The following is an 11,972-nucleotide window of genomic DNA, read 5'->3' as shown; positions in this document are numbered from 1 at the left end:
CGTGGTTGTCACACATGCGAAAACAATTTTGGTTTGTTGGACATCACCCTGGGAAGGACATGGAGATCAAAATTGGACTGTTGGTGTTTGTGGGAATTATTAGTTTTGTTGCGGCAGAAATTCCGCAATTCAAGACTGGAACTTTCGAGCAAACAGTTGATCATTTCAATTTCATTCAGAGTGGCACTTTCAAACAGCGCTATCTTTACACTGGTGAGCTAAATTGATAACGCATTCCCCACACGGGTGCACCTCTATCTTTCCAAGCCAGTTGTAGAATACATATCTATTGTAGACGCGTTTTTCAATTGGCACAATGTCATCTGATGCTGTAAAGTAAGCTTACTTGTGAAGTCGTAAATTACATAACACCTAACTTAAGTTATATGCATCCAGTCACTTCAGGATACAGCGACAACACAAACACAAACTCTGCGAAAAAAAAAAAGAAAAAAAAGAAGAAGCAGACCAAAATGTGGAAGTATTTTAGCATATATTTCAGCATATATTTTAGGAGGGGTGGGGAGGGCTGTTTTTTTTTATGGGTGGGGCAGAGCTGTCAGCTCACCCGCATTAGGCGGGTGTCACAAGATTTTGGACTTCATCACAAGCCTAATTTTTGTGAGAATATTAATACATTACCTATATTCACCTACATTGGCTCTCTTGTTTTTTTCTCTTTTATCATATATTTACTGTATTTTACCTGATGTGACAAGACTTCTGTCCAAGTTGGGTTGACAGCTAATGGGGGGAGATAAGAGAGAGAGAGTCACTCATCGTTATATGTACTTGATAATGCATGTGCCTTGGTAATGAAATTGCCCCTCAATTTAGCAAAATAATATTTATGATCCTTAACATCTTTGAGTCTTGGTTGTATGCATCTGTGAATTTATATTTATTTTCTTTCTATTCCAGAAAAATACTGGGATGGCAAAGGCCCTATATTCTTCTACAGTGGCAACGAGGGGGGCATTACAGGTTTTTGGGAGAACTCAGGTTTTGTATTTGAGGCAGCAAAGAACTTCAGTGCTTTAGTGATATTTGGAGAGCATGTGAGTACCCAGCATTGCCACACTTTTAGCAAATAGCAAATAGATATAGAAGCATGTTTGCCAATATGCATAGAGCATAGCTTACACACTTTGCCCCTAAAGTCAAAAGTTAAACTCACAACTTACATAATGGAATTTTTTTTAAGTCCTCTCATAATAGGCTTTTACTGACTATTAAATAAATGTCTTTCTTATTGTCTTATATTGTATCCTTTTTTAATGCAGAGATATTATGGAGAGTCCCTTCCGTTTGGCCAGGACTCATTCAAGATAGAGAACATTGGATACCTGAGCATAGAGCAGGCGCTGGCAGACTTTGCTACCTTGATTCCTGCTCTTAAAAAGCAGTTCAAAGCTGAAGAAAAGCCAGTAGTCTCATTTGGTGGCAGGTAGGAGAAAGCACCATTTATTTCTTATTTGAAATGTTTATTGGATTATCGGATGTGGAAGTATTAGCAAAATAAGCATTGGGAAGGGGAGGGTAGTGGTAGTCTTTCAAAATGCAAGAAGTGATTTTGGTGCTTGATAATGCATCTGCCCATGAGCCGGTAGTTTCATTGGTTGCAGGTAGGAGAAAGCACAATTATTTCTTATTTGAAATGTTATTGGCCAATAGAACTATAAAAAAACATTCTTAAAAAAATGAGATCATGGCTAAATTGAAGAAGGATGTAATGACTCTTTAGTGACATTCAATAGTGATGGACATTATAATGTAGGGAAAATGAATAAATGTTAACATGGATGTTGCTTTAGTTAAAAATTAACAATCAACAGCAAAATCATAGACATCCTTGTGACTTTGATCTTTTTAAATTTTGGTTTGTTTTAAATTATTTCAGCTATGGCGGGATGCTAAGTGCCTACCTGCGGTTCAAGTACCCAAATGTCATCCAAGCTGCTTTGGCTGCCAGTGCACCTATATATTTTATAGCTGATCTTTCCATCAGAGACTTTTTCTTTCCAGCTGTTACCAGGGTAAGCTTTGGCTACCACCAAAAGTTTGATGTTTTTTTTTTTGAAGTTTAATTTCCAAAATCAGAGTGGTAATGGAAAACAATACTTTTTTTTTTCAGGATTTCAAAAATGCTGACCCTAAATGCCCTGATTTAGTTAGAGCTGGATTCATTGAGCTGGATAATTTGAAAAAAGAAGGGCTTAAAGGTGAAATGTGGCTTGGGAGACATTCTTTCCCATTTGGAGAATCCATCTGTGTCACCCATGTGATTAGTTTCTATAACTAATTCTATAGTTTTAATTAATCAACTCTTTTATCTTCAAGGTCTTGATGCAATTTCCAAAGCGTTCAAGCTGTGCAAGCCACTTAAATCAGCTGACCAGGTAAGTGAATAAGGCACATTGGCATAATTTGCCGCACATAATTAATCATAATCTGATCTAGATTGCTTTTTGATTGATGGGGTCCTATTTACTAGGTACAACCACCTCAAAACATCCTCTGTATTTTTAGATAAACCACCTTATTGGCTGGATCAGAAATGCCTTCACCATCATAGCAATGTGCGACTACCCATATGCTACTGACTTCCTGGCTCCTTTACCTGCAAATCCTGTGAATTACGCCTGTAAGCTACTAGCCACTGCCTCGGACAGACTGTCAGGGCTTGCAGATGCTGCTGGTTTGGCTTATAATGGGACAAGTGGTACCTTAAAATGCTTTGACCCTTGGACAGAGTTTGTAGAGTGTGCGGACCCAACAGGGTGTGGTCTTGGCAATGCTAACCTTGCCTGGGATTATCAGGTAACCTCCTATAAAGCATTTTTGCTTGCATTGTAGAGTGTTATAAGAGAAAAACCAGTTTGTAATTGTGGTAATTGTGGTAGTTGTGGATTGAGTGACCAAGAGGTTTCTCTGGTAATACTCAATCAAACACCTGGAAGTAGAATTAGCTCTCTCAAGATAACAAATAAAAAAATAGTGTTATCCGATACTTTTGAGAGCTTGACTGCGGTTTGTGCACCCGAAAGCCAAAAGCGTGTTTGTTGTATTATACGCTGTTGTGAACAATGCAGGAAAGCCAGGGACAAACCCCCTGTATCCCTATGCATCCTAGTAAAAAATAGGGATTGCCTTTTTGCTACTCCCCTTTTACACTTGGTTGGTTGGATAGAAATATGTGCATTCCAGAACCCCCAGGAAATTGAATGGCTGGCCGCATTATATGCAAGCTGTTTGCATTTAAGGATTCTAATCATTCTCACTTATTTGGCTGAAAGGCCTGCACAGAGCTCCCAATGCCTGCTGGGACCAATAATGTGACCGACATGTTCCCTGTGTTGCCATGGACACTTGATATGAGAGCTGACTATTGCCAGAAGCATTGGCAAGTCAAGCCTCGTCTAGAATGGCCTGGAATCTCACTTTGGGGCAGAGGTAATGATTGACTGATGACAGCTCATTTGATCTTCTTTGCTAGAATGTGGTCTATTTATTTGATTTTGTGTTCTAGATATCAGCACAGCTTCAAACATTATATTCTCGAATGGCAACTTGGATCCTTGGAGACCTGGTGGGGTAAGTAGTTTAGGCGACATGGTAAACCTTGTCAGGGTTTGAATGGTATCATACTGGTTTGAGGTGTCCATTTTAGCTGTTATAGTCTGACAGTTACTATAGTTACATATTGTTTGAATTCCATAACAGGTGCTTAAGTCAGTTTCGCCAAGCTTGGTTGCTGTGCTTGTTGAAGGTGGAGCCCATCATTTGGACCTTAGGTGAGTATAAGAACCAGGTAATGGGAGGGGTGGGTAACTTGGTGGGGGGGGGGGGGGTTACAAGGAGCAGATAAATGGGGAGATGAAAGCAGGGGTTACTAGCCACATGGAGCAGATAGAGAGAGAGGTGTAGGTAGGTGTTTTTTATGGGGAATTAGAGTGGTAGAGTAAAAATGAAATATATACTACAAGGTAGACAATATATGGCAAGAGAGATTGGGTTGTGGGTTGTGTTATGAATTCTCAACATTTTCTTTTTTTTCCCTAGATCTTCTAACCCAGAAGATCCGCCTTCAGTGGTCGCGGCTCGTGAAATGGAATTAGAACTTATCAGAAAATGGATTTCCTAATGAAAACAAATAACTTTTTCTTTGTTTCTCGCCAAGGGAACGCCATTCAAATTTGGTATAAATTAACATTCGTAGGCTAAAACAACTAACAATTATACAGTATTAGGTTTGTAAAACACAACGATTACAAGAATAAAAGAAATGGAACATTGTATTTCTTCAGTGGAAATTATATCTCGTAATCTTTTTAAAACGTACCATTCTGCTATTGGTTGTGCATGTATTTTTATCTTTCGGGACTTTCCCCGAAATGCACTCACGTGCTTTAATCATTAACTATTCTCAGAAGACACTGATGCAATCTTTATCTCAGCAAAATTGACAAAACCGTTTACGATAGGTAATTCACCTACAGGAACAAGCTGGGATCTCCTAAAAACGTTGCGAATTTTTTTTATTGTTATTCAGCCGACATTTAAGCCTGTCAATGCTTCTTTTTGCGTCGTTTCATCATATGTATTATTTGGAATCAAAGTACGACCTTAAAGACCCCAGCATTACATTCAAGGCTTTTCAAGGACGTAGATTTTGTCGCCAAAGCAATATAGAGCTCAAATTTACTACTGCTCAAATTTACTACAGCAATAGGAATAGCGTAAACAGAAGAAGAAACAAAAGTCAGTAGACTTAACATCGCTGGTGAACTCTGCACTTTCAACGCGTTACGGTGAGTGTACGCACACAGTCTGGGGTATTTTCCAGGTTTATTATAGGCTGTGATGTATACAAAGCAATTTCATGTGGATTTATGAACCATCTAAGTTGTTTTCGCGGGCTTTTCTTTAGCAAGTGTTTGGAAATGATCGGAGATCGGTGATACACGTATACGTATTTACATTTGTAGATCAACCGAATACCAAGCTGGTTGCTTGACTTTCCTAAGATATTTCTCAAGGAGGAACATCTGTGACTATCCTCACCGGAAAACCCTACCATAAAACCTACCAAAGACAAAAAGAACTTGAGAAAATAGACGACTTGTACCGATCCCTGGAACCCGCAAGTGACGTCATAACCGTGTACCTGACGGGTCCTCCCGGGTCTGGGAAGAGCCAGCTGTCACGGCAGTATGGCGCGCAATACGGTCAGCGATCACATCACGGGGAAGGATGCGTTGTCGCCACATTGCACGCTGAGACACCCGAATCTCTATTGGAATCATACAAGCAGCTAGTCAAAGAGCTAGGGCTATGTATCTCCGATAATACAGATGAAGCCACGAGGGTGAAACTGAAAACCTATTCACAAAGTGTGAAAGAGTATTTACGCAATACACCGACCCCACAATGGCTTTTTATTGTCGACAATGTAGTCGCCTCCGAACCCTTGACGGAGTTTTGGCCCGGCCGGGAGTCCAGCTGGGGAGTGGGACGAGTCATTGTTACTACCCAAGATGCAGAGCTAGTGCCAAAGTCATCTGAGTATGCGCGCGATTTGTCACTGGCCAGAGGAATGGACGAACAGGATGCGGTCGGTTTGATGTATCTTATAGCAGACCTGGAAATTGACGCAGACGCTATCGAAGTCGCGCGTAAACTTGACTATTACCCACTGTCCCTCGCGTGCGCTGCTGTTTTTATCAAAGAGATGCGCACCGATAGACCAGTCGCAAATTACCGCTGGACTAATTACTTATCAAACCTCAATAAATATTTCGATGATTTGCACTATCCTGAATTCCAACAACACAACTTGTGCTACCCGCGGTCAATGCTTCCAGCAGCAGTTTGTGCCGCCAAGCGCATGGTATCGAATAACAGGTTCCTCGCCTCAGCCTTTGAGTTCCTCTCCCACTGCGCACTTCAGCCAATCCCGTTAGAGGTTGTTGCTGATCACGTGATGCGTATGTGTGATGGCTGCCAGGTCCCGGATGTGGTGAAGAGAGACATTGCCAGATGTTCCTTGCTGATCTGCCCTCGTTCCGGTGCGCGTGGAATTGAGGTCGTCACGATGCATCAGGTCATGCGCACTGCGTTCACGCACCTAAGACTAGAGTCACGTGACTCGGATAGTGTTGGCGGATGCGGTGGGTGTGAGGAGAAAGATGAGAAGTGCAGGGAGCAGAGATCTTTTCTGGGAGCGCTGGATACCATGAACATTTGCTATCAAAGGTAAGAAACAACAATTCTGCTTGTCTACAAACAGCACTACGATACACGAGTCTAGCTCTTGGAGGCCGCGGACAAAAATCTCAGACAATCAATGATACATTTGTGCTTATGATTTAGAACAATAATTGTTATCGATGAAATAAAATAAAATAAAATTTTATAGAAGACAGAGACCAAAAATCAAAAAAAATATTTGATCCCTGTTAAAATCCAATTGTTGTTTTTCACGCAAACACACGCGCTCGGTTCTACCTAGGTGCCATATCCTGCCATTTTGAATTAATCCCAAAACGGGATTTTCTGTGCAGATACAAGGTCAGCTTGGACGAGTATGGCGTCTCCATTCGTATCCTACTAAGCCCCCATCTGCAAGCGTGTATAAGTACAGCCCTAAACCGCTCCGAATACGAGGACACGGAGACATTTGTCTTAAGCTCCGTCTACTTCGCTGACAGTCTAGTGCACGTCGCAGGCGCAACAGACACTCAGCGGGTGCAGATATTGGAGCATGCGCATGATGTCATGAGGCAACTAGGGCTCAGGTCACTCACGGCTTGCAGACTCCTAGGGGACCTGGGTTACACTTACCGAGAGGCAGGGCGTCTTGACAAGGTTACTCCTGTGCTTGAGGAGGCTAACACCATAGCCGAGTTACATAAAGGTATGCATGCCACTGACGGCACACCATTTTATGAGGAGGCTAAGATTACCCTTATTGACGATAATAGCACTCATTTAAGGAGGCTGACACTACAACCGAGCTGCATTCTGTAGCTAAGATTGCCATTGCTGACGGCACAAAAACTTTATTGAGGAGGCAAACAATACAACCGAGCTGCAAAGGTAAATTGCCATTACTGACGGCACAAAAACCCAGCTTCTTAGAGGTGAGAATGTCATTTCGGAGCTAACAGTATAGCCGAGCGACCTAAAGGCAAGTATACCATTACTGATTGTATAACCAAGAATGAAACACTCTTTACACTCTTTGTGTACGATGTGGTTTTCAACTTTTGTGAGCTAACAAACGCGATCGATGGTCATTCCAGGGTCGGAGTGGATGAAGGAAAGGTCCCATATCTTAAACGTGCTTGGCTGGACCTACCGTGAAATGTTCCAGTTGGACCTCGCCCAAGCGTACATGGAGATGAGCGTGGAGGTCACCAGTGAGGTAAGTGATCAGCAACTCGTGGCTACTCTAACTGCACCAGCGAGTGATTATCTAGTACCAGCAACTCGTGGTGTACCCTCACTGCACCAGCGAGTGGTTATCTAGTACCAGCAACTCGTGGTGTACCTTCACTGCACCAGCGAGTGATTATCTAGTACCAGCAACTCGTGGTGTACCCTCACTGCACCAGCGAGTGATTATCTAGTACCAGCAACTCGTGGTGTACCCTCACTGCACCAGCAAGTGATTATCTAGTACCAGCAACTCGTGGTGTACCCTCACTGCACAAGCAAGTGATTATCTAGTACCAGCAACTCGTGGTGTACCCTCACTGCACCAGCGAGTGATTATCTAGTACCAGCAACTCGTGGTGTACCCTCACTGCACCAGCGAGTGATTATCTAGTACCAGCAACTCGTGGTGTACCCTCACTGCACCAGCGAGTGATCATCTAGTGATGAGAACTATCATGAGCAATTTTCTCCTGTGAACCGATCTGGAACTACATCTCCCACTACATCGATGACGCTTAGGACGCGGAGACATGGGGAGGGGGGGGGGGGCGGGGTACATCGAGTTTCATTATACTCTTGCCGACAATTTCCAACAGCTGAATCGCCTTCTGGCATCCGTCAATTAAAATCCCTGAAGCGTTTTCATTGGCCAGTACTGAAATTTAAGTAGTAGCAAATTATTGACGACGGCTCGCAGAATTTTGAAAATCGCAATAACCAATTTCCACTTACTCTGGCCTTTCGCGGATAAATATAACAACCCTACGAGGCACTCTCGCCTTCATCGCAACACACAAAATTCTAAAACACAGCGCTATTTGCTTAGGTGTACGGCAAGACCCACACTGAAGTCATCGAGAGGCTCTGTAACCTTGGTATCATCCTTCACGACGCCTGGAAAAACGAGGAGGCCCTGGAGGCTCTGTGCAAAGCACGTGACCTTGTGGAGGCACTCGACAGCCAATCACGAGGCGCCATTCATGCGCAGGTTAGTTGTACAGTGTGACTCCATTCACGCATCAACCCTCTTATCCTGTGTGAGAGATAATTGTTCCAAAATATTGACTGGCCCTTCTGAGTCATTAGAAATATAATTAGTCTCCTGCGCAGCCGTTTTGGTGTTGCTGGGAGAATAGAATGTAAATTAATTAAGCCAAAGTACTTTCCCTTTATCGAAAGCAAGGTTTATCTGTTTGTTCTTCAGGTTATGAACTACACTGCTAAAGTGTACCTCCGTTGGTTCTTAAGCCTCATTCACACGGAGGGAATGACGTCACGGGCCTCAGAATACCTTGAGAATTCCAAAGCGTTCCACGAAAAAGCGCTTGAAATCTACGAACGACTGTACAGCAGAAAACACAAGTTTTACACTGGAACACTCATGACTTACGCCATAGCACTGCGCCACTCCGGTGACCTGGAACTAGCGCGTGCGCACTGCGCCTTTGCGCTTGAAATTTATCGCAGTTCTGGGCACTGTGCTTGGCCACGTGTTGCCACGTGGTTGGCTGATGTATATCTTGCGATGAAGGAGTTTCAAACGGCGAAGATGATTCTCCATGATGTGATAAGAGAAGACGAGAGGTCTGGGACGAGTATCAGCCCAGGCGCGTATCACCCCCGTGCATTAATGGCCGAGGCGATGGTTGAGACTGGGGAGAAGGTGGAAGGAGAACGGATGCTTAAAGAGTGTTTAGCTGAATGGCAGAAAAAGGGATTTCACCCCGAACACTACTGGGTGACTAGAAGCCATGCCTTCTTAAAAAGTAGACTTGGTAAAGGATGAATGGGAAACCATTAAAATCAATTGATCTCTCGATGTCCACCAAAGTATTGCCATAACCTGCTATACATTACCATGACGTGCCATGGATTGCCATACTTTAAATATGGCACGCCATGGCATTGTATTACCATACACTGCCATGGTGTGCCATGATTTGCCGTGGCTTGCCATGGTCCACTAAAGTATTGCCATAACCTGTTATACACCGCCATTGGGTGCCATGGCTTTCCATAATTTGAGTATGGCAGTCATGACTTGCCATTGGCTACCGTGGACTGCCATGACTTGCCATTGGCTACCGTGGACTGCCATGACTTGCTATTGACTACCGTTGCGTGCTTGATGTTGCAATCTTTTTTATTTCATGATGGTATGTAATTGGTGCTACAACCCACATTAGTGACACAAGGATGCAATTTCTATATTCGTGACGGTTATCATTGACGATTAACCTTTTATTTACGCCTTCAATTTACCATAGATTTAGAGCCTTGAACGTGCTGCTGTACAACTAATATGAATTTGGGAAGCTCCTGCGCCTGTTAGTATAATAACAACACGCCAAGGCGTTCTGGCGCCTGTTTCGGTGAATAAGAACCTCTCCGAAGAGACAACTCTCGCACTAAGCGTGACGCACTTTACAGACCCGTTGACGAAGGGGGTCAACATTACCAGAGAATTAAAGAATGTCGATCACCCACTCATTTGTTATTGATTATCATTGAAATTACCACGTTTTATTCGCAAGGAAACTTCAAAATAACAATCTGCGAATGAAGTCTAACATGTTATTGACTATATTTGATAAAAAATATTTTGGTCACTTGCTTAAGATTTTTTGAGTGACTCGCCATTGAGCGGAGCATAAAATGGCGGCGTGATTGGCCTTCCTTAACGACAACTGATAAACTACCCGCATGAGCATTTAATATTAACAAATTGTTTTGTTTGGAGCAATTTACGGTAGTCATTCAGCTTGTTTCTATCACCAGACAGTTTCTTGTTTATCCTTATTTATTCCCTTTTCTTTTGGTACCGATAACTGATGCATTTTGCTAATTTGTTATTCAACAAGCGCGACTTGTCTTTGTGTTATGGCTAAGTTTGCCCCACCCGAACTAATATCCATTAATTTTGGCTCGATTTTATGGAAAGAATTTATTTAGCTATGCCTCTTTTACCTTTTTGTATCTTTTATAAATCTATTTATTATAATTTATTACTTAATATTGTTAATTACCAGAAAGTAATTTTGCCCGCCCAAATTAATATTTGACTTTGGCTCATGTTATGGGGTAATTTTGTTACCTATGCCCGCCTCGTCTAGCTTATTTGTATTTTATATTGAGTTTGTTTGTTTTAATTTGTTACTTTAATTAATTTACTTTAATTAATTTACTTTAATTTAAAAATTACCAGAGGGATTTATAAAGCACAAAGTTGATCTGTGTAACAGAAGGGCTGTCAGATGCCCCGCCCCTAGACCGTGAGAGCCTACCAAGCGTGTGACACCTATTTCATAAAAGGTTGCACTCGAGAATCCATGTGTCGTAACCCGCGGTGGTTCATGGGTAGCGTATAAACGGCTGAAACCTTGTACGTGAAAGCCGTGCGAATGTTCATAAGAACATAAACAAGAATTCTACAGCTTTTGAAACCTGGATTTGTATCTTATTTAATGTTATTTGCTTATTCACTGTTACCCAGGAAGCACTGATGCGGGCTACAATGATACACCGATTCTCAGCATAATAAATAATAAAGAATTTTGATTTACTAAAGTTTTGTTGGTTATCTCTGAGATTGGCCAAATACGTCTTGAACAAGCACCACACTGTAACAGATCTCCCCCTGTCTGAGCATGAAGTTAGTCAGACCAGTGTATTTTATCCTTTTCTTTATGTACACAAGAAAAATGTTTTAAACTATACGCTGGTGATCAGGCCCGTACCCAGGGGGGTGCGAACGCAACCCCCCCCCCCCCCCCCGCCGAAAGTCCATTTTCGGTTCTCAATATAAGACGTGCTATTCGTAGACAAAACTATAAAGCATAAGCTCACTTTGGTCTGTCATTAATCCATAAGCCAGACTTTATTTGTAGCCAAATCCGACAATATAGGTCCCGTGGAGATACTGCAAAAGGCATTAAGAAATCCCTTTTTGTTTCGGGAGTGGTCAGATTATCAGAAAACTCAACCCCCCCCCCCCCTCCCCGAAAAATGAGGTCCCTTTTTTCGGATTTCGTCCCCCCCACCCCCCTCAAGAAAAATTCTGGGTCATTTGCCTGGTGATTTGTCTCAATCTCAAAGTCCATTCCCTAAAAGCTCGACGCATCTACGGTTAATGAGATTTGGGATTTGAAAGGGTAAGCACCATATTCACACAACAGTGGCTAGAAGCCACCAGGGGATACCGACAAGAAAATTCCCATGATACCTTGCGCGCTTTGTGTGCTTGGGCAACATGGTTAAAACACAATTTCCTAGTGTTTCGGTATTTGTATGGACAGCACAGTAGATAAACTTGAACACACCCTAGCCCACTCACAAATGTTTCATTCTCTCGCACAAGCAATGTCTTACACGAGTTGTTTGCTGTGATTTTGTATAAGACCCAAAGTGTTCAACGATTCTACGATATATTTTAGAGATGAATCATCAATCGGACTTAAACATCTTCACAATTTGGATGTTCTTCATGGTAGTGTCTTAAGGAACAAAATTCTAGAAAACTGAAACTGTGGTTC

At 42.4% G+C, this 11,972-nt stretch overlaps 2 protein-coding genes across 2 annotated transcripts; both read left to right on the top strand.

Moving 5' to 3' along the window:
* Positions 1-4,298, top strand: LOC5500388 (dipeptidyl peptidase 2). Its single transcript, XM_048725404.1, has 11 exons — positions 1-213; positions 922-1,058; positions 1,284-1,447; positions 1,901-2,036; positions 2,135-2,222; positions 2,341-2,399; positions 2,530-2,820; positions 3,297-3,453; positions 3,530-3,594; positions 3,724-3,794; positions 4,063-4,298. Exons 1-11 carry the CDS (start codon positions 15-17, stop codon positions 4,142-4,144), a joined length of 1,449 nt encoding a protein of 482 aa, XP_048581361.1. The 5' UTR covers positions 1-14; the 3' UTR covers positions 4,145-4,298.
* Positions 4,299-4,598: 300 nt separating this feature from the next.
* On the top strand, positions 4,599-11,007 carry LOC116606690. The gene is made up of 6 exons (XM_048733497.1): positions 4,599-4,665; positions 5,028-6,255; positions 6,564-6,916; positions 7,305-7,426; positions 8,267-8,428; positions 8,645-11,007. Exons 1-6 carry the CDS (start codon positions 4,599-4,601, stop codon positions 9,224-9,226), a joined length of 2,514 nt encoding a protein of 837 aa, XP_048589454.1. The 3' UTR covers positions 9,227-11,007.
* Positions 11,008-11,972: the final 965 nt, after the last annotated feature.

The sequence above is a fragment of the Nematostella vectensis genome, chromosome 1, assembly GCF_932526225.1.
Source record: "Nematostella vectensis chromosome 1, jaNemVect1.1, whole genome shotgun sequence".
In the NCBI taxonomy this organism is placed as follows: domain Eukaryota; kingdom Metazoa; phylum Cnidaria; class Anthozoa; order Actiniaria; family Edwardsiidae; genus Nematostella; species Nematostella vectensis.
Note: the sequence above shows the minus strand (reverse complement) of the source record. Positions and strands in the feature narration are given on the sequence as shown.